Source organism: Theropithecus gelada, chromosome 4 (assembly GCF_003255815.1).
Source record: "Theropithecus gelada isolate Dixy chromosome 4, Tgel_1.0, whole genome shotgun sequence".
In the NCBI taxonomy this organism is placed as follows: domain Eukaryota; kingdom Metazoa; phylum Chordata; class Mammalia; order Primates; family Cercopithecidae; genus Theropithecus; species Theropithecus gelada.
This window is the reverse complement of record NC_037671.1, coordinates 131,133,706-131,138,705: the sequence shown is the minus strand read 5'-3', so window position 1 is coordinate 131,138,705 and position 5,000 is coordinate 131,133,706. Positions and strand designations below refer to the sequence as shown.

The following is a 5,000-nucleotide window of genomic DNA, read 5'->3' as shown; positions in this document are numbered from 1 at the left end:
GTTATTACCTTTTTAAATGCTGAGACCTAGAACATGACCCCTACAACCACCTCATTGCTGAGGTCTTATCACAGTGCCACTCACAGTTGAAAAAGAGGATAGAAAAAATGACTCTTACTAGGTTGCCATATGCCCAACTAAAATTCTATGTATTCTCAAAAGTGGGAAGGGAAGAATGGACAGTGGAATCAATCAGCAGTCTTCCACAGCGATTGTCATGGCAACTATTGTTTTGTTGACTCTAGACACTATTGATTTTAAAACACATAGTCATTTTATGTGCCACTAAGTAAGGGAAACCATGTTGTTTAAACTGGGACACATTGCTCTCTTATCAGCTCAGTTGTAGGACACCTTCCAATTAAGAGATGTTAAAATGTAGAAAACCAATGTGTCTTGGTATAAAAGAAATACAGAATTGTGAAGACTTTGGAAAAGAAAGTGACCAAAGGCATTCATTTTGCAGTCTATTTTTGTGTGTGTATCTTTTCTTGGAGCAAAGATAGGCAGAAGATATCAAGCTTTGGTTGATCTATTGAATTTACTGTTTAGAATCTGTGATTGACAAGGTACTATCGGTGTGCATATGCTCTAAGTCAAATTTGTGTGATTACTGGTAGAGAGACTTTGGCTCAAAGCTTTGGAGAAAATTTGCCTAGATTTTCTGGGCCAAATGTGTTGTACAAATAGACCACAGGGACCTTGTCGTTAGTCGCCAGCATTTCTGTTTAATAGGAGCAGAGAAACCGAGGACAACACGAAGGAGTAGATATAGCCAGGGCACTTGACTTCTTGCTTCAGCACTCAGTCGTTACACAACCAGTTGTTGAACATCAGGCACTTTGCTTGGTGTGACAATGCACTCCCTGCCTCTACTTCCTGGACCTCTATCCTAGAACCTGCACAACAGCATTCCCCTGCAGGTCTGGAGGCAGAATTTGGGAGCCATCAGTTCTATCTGAGGCTAGGAAAGGCCTCCCAGGGGAGGTAAAATCAGGACTGAGGAGGTCAAAGAGCCCTCCATGCAGAGGTAAGAGACTGACAAGCGCAGGAAACTGGAGCTGTGGTCACAGCAGGGGATCGTCTTTGATGCTTCCACGTGTTAGACTGGAGGCGGGGTGTGAGGATCAGGGGGTGTCCTCTCCAGCTTCGCTTTTTTCAGTGTCTTGTACGTGGTTGGCCAATAGCAGTATTTGCTGAATTGAATTGAAAAGACCAACTTTTTGAATGGCCAGATAGAGATGAGCTGAATTTTTCTGGATCAAAAAGATACCAGATTACAATAAATGGACAAAAGCAAAATAATACATTTGGTGCTTGCTCTCAAACTTAACATTGCTCTATTTTGTTTGTGAAAGTCAGATTTGAGGATTTAGTTTATAAAGAAACCCTGAATTGGTTGGATCCCACTTGCTTCACCCACCCTGACTCTCGTTTCCCCCAATTTAATAAATGTGCATGTGTATTTTACTTTAGAACACACAGACCAGTGTAACATAAAGTACTGAAATTATCCTAAGAACAGATTCTCAGTGCAGCAATCCTATCTTTGTGAATTTGAGGTGTTCTAAATGCCAGAGCAGAAGTGTTTTAATTCTCAGGTTTTAACATATTATGAAAGCCCCTAGTCACTTCAGTAAGATCATTTGATTCTGGTTAATGACAAGTCTATGCTATGCAGGTGTTTTTTTTGTTTGTTTGCTTTTGTTGTTGTTGTTGTTTTTGCTGTCTATTGCTACTGAAATCTGCTTTTCTTATATAGATCACTGTTACAGATGAGGAAGTTAGTAATCCATCCTTTTTAGATCTGGTGAGAACTCCCCAAATGAGGAAATGCACACTTATTCTTATGTTTGCTTGGTAAGTTTGACTTTTGATGGATTTAAAAGCTTGTGTTAAATTTACAACACATCCCTTCCTTCAAATCAGCTGGAAGTTATCTCTTACTTGTTCTCTGGTGTCTTTCAATGTTGCTACAGGTTCACAAGCGCAGTGGTGTATCAAGGACTTGTCATGCGCCTGGGAATTATAGGAGGCAACCTCTATATAGACTTTTTCATCTCGGGAGTGGTGGAACTGCCAGGAGCTCTCTTGATCTTACTAACCATTGAGCGCCTTGGACGACGCCTCCCCTTTGCGGCAAGCAATATAGTGGCGGGGGTGGCATGCCTTGTCACTGCATTCTTACCAGAAGGTAATCTTACCCCACATCTGCTTTGCGGCCAAAGGACTTGAAAACACCTAAATCCACAATCAAGTATAGGGAGCCACTTGTTCTTAGGAAATGTGCAATCGAATCACAGTCTTGGCATCAGGCAAGCTTTCATAATATCCCTCCATTTTTTGCTTAATCAGTGTAAAAACTTTGGAGATAAGAGATTGATTCTGTAGATGATTCTCTTTTCTCAATCGTTAGGATCATTCATGAATGAAACAGATATTGTGCCCGATCTAGCTGATAGTGATGTGGTTTCTGTTAATCATCTTTATGTGACTTACTTTTGCGATATCTCTGATGTTGTTTAACTTACATCCTGAGCCTCTGCCATGCTGCTGGCACCATGCTAAACACTGAGGTTATACTAGAAGAAGAAAGCAGTTCTTGACTTCGAATGGTTCACAATCTATTAAGGGATACAGATACTTTAATACTGTCACAATTCTTATTGTCGTGAATTATTTGCAAGATTTAGAAACTAATTAAATTATTTACAAGATTTAGAAATATAAAAAATAGATTGGGGAGGAGTGATCAATCCAGAAGGGGATCCAAGAAAAGTTTTCCAGCAGTGGGAACTAAACATATGTGAAGACTCAAATGTGCCAGATATCGGGGGAGAGAGGACGGATGTTTCCAAACTAGAGAAGAGTTTCTGGAAGTATGAAACACCTTTGTGCATTCGGGAACTGAGGGTTCATTGCTGTGACTGGAATCCAGGCAACGAGCCTGAGAGATGATCTGTCACCAGCATGATGGCCCTGCACGTGGTCCTGTGAGCTTTCAGAGGAGGAGTGAGCTTGGTGTAACTGCAGCAGTTTAGAGATGGCTATGAGCAAGGGAAGATGCTGAGAGCAGGAGTTACAATTGGGGCAGTCAGACCTAGATGAGAGAGGGTCATTTAATTTCAGAGATGTTGCAGAGTTAAATTTCGCAGGGCTCCATCCCGGTAGATGGGGTGCAGGCCAGAAGGAAGCAGAGGGTGCCGTGACTCCTGATGTGTGGTGAGCAGCACCCAGAAGACCCTTACCCTAGAGCACACCAGGGACTGGAGAGGAGGGCTTCACGTGCCGGGGAAAGTGTGAAGTATAGAGCACACCAGGGACTGGGAAGAGGAGGGCTTCACGTGCCGGGGAAAGTGTGAAGTATAGAGCACACCAGGGACTGGGAAGAGGAGGGCTTCACGTGCTGGCGAATGTGCGAAGTAGAGCAAGTTCATCATTTCCCTCTTCCAGGAGGGGCAAAGTGGGGATTACAGAGAAAGCTGGATTCTCCAGGCGTTTTTTGTGTCTGCACAAGAAAGCTGTCTTTCTTTAAGAATCCTCTGAGGACCAGCCAAGAAATGGATAATATAGTGGGAGTCAGACTAGTCAGACATTTACAGATGAGTTTATTAATTAAATGAAGGTTTATGATTTATTGAAACACCAGGTAGACCCTATTTGAATAAAATTATGGGAATGCCAATATTCGGAACACACATACACACACACACACACATACACACACACACACATACACATACACACACACATATACACATACACAATGTGCAAGTCCCCTGACATGTTGGAATGTTTGATGATAAACAGCAACCACCTATTTACATCTCTCTTGTTTTTCCTGAGTGCATTCGCTTCCCAGGGCTGCTGTAGTAAGTACCACAAACTCAGCGGCTTGAAACAACAGACATTTATGCTCTCAGGGGTGTGGAGGCTGGGAGTCTAGAATCAAGGCATCCAGGGGTGCTTATGTCCAGAGGTTCTGAGGGAGGGTCTCTTCATGCCTCTCTCTGGCAATCCTTGAAGCTCCTTGGCATCACTCCTCTCTCTGCCTCCGTATTCACAGGACATTCTCTTCTCTGCTTGTGTCGCCTTGACTAATGACATCTGCAAAGACCTTATTTCCAAATGTGGTAGCCTTGAGGTTCCAGGTAGACATGAATTTTGGGAGATACTATTCAATCAGCTACATGGAGTTAACATATTCTAAGAGTTGGAGGATCTGTACAATAGCTACCTCTTAATACATGTCTATTCACTATCGACTCATTGCCAGCCACTGAACTAGGAGGGGGATGGAGAGGTGAACAAAATAGACACAATTCCTGCCCTCAAAATTGTATAATTTAAGAAGAATGAAACATCGCAAACATTGGAGACGTTACTCTTCTATTTTACTTTGGTACTTTGGATGTAACATAAAGCTGTAGCTCCCTGAGATGAAGTCTTCTGTTCTCATGGTATGTGGACTAGGAATGAATGAAATATTCATTGTATATGAAATTAGCGATGCAGAGAGAAAGATGCATGACTTAAGTGTGTCTCATTTCATGATCTATATATACTTTACTCTAGAAGATTTCTGTGGTCCTAGATTGATTGGTATGACTTTCATGTCTGTTGCATTCAGAATGACCCCAGAAAGCATTCAAGGCTGTGTGTCCAAATCAAGATAGAAGTAACTAGTCAGGCCGGGCGCGGTGGCTCAAGCCTGTAATCCCAGCACTTTGGGAGGCCGAGGCGGGCGGATCACGAGGTCAGGAGATCGAGACCATCCTGGCTAACATGGTGAAACCCCGTCTCTACTAAAAATACAAAAAACTAGCCGGGCGTGGTGGCGGGCGCCTGTAGTCCCAGCTACTCGGAGGCTGAGGCAGGAGAATGGCCTGAACCTGGGAGGCGGAGCTTGCAGTGAGCCGAGATCGCGCCACTGCACTCCAGCCTGGGTGACACAGCGCGAGACTCCGTCTCAAAAAAAAAAAAAAAAAAAAAAAAAAAAA

The 5,000-nt window shown here is 43.0% G+C and overlaps 1 protein-coding gene across 1 annotated transcript in view; it reads left to right on the top strand.

Moving 5' to 3' along the window:
* Positions 1-5,000, top strand: part of SLC22A3 (solute carrier family 22 member 3) — a 106,439-nt gene that overhangs the window by 87,539 nt on the left and 13,900 nt on the right. Inside the window, exons 6-7 of the mRNA XM_025382431.1 lie at positions 1,763-1,860; positions 1,980-2,194. Of these exons, the coding sequence (XP_025238216.1) occupies positions 1,763-1,860; positions 1,980-2,194 (313 nt within the window). The remainder of the gene's footprint in view (positions 1-1,762; positions 1,861-1,979; positions 2,195-5,000) is intronic.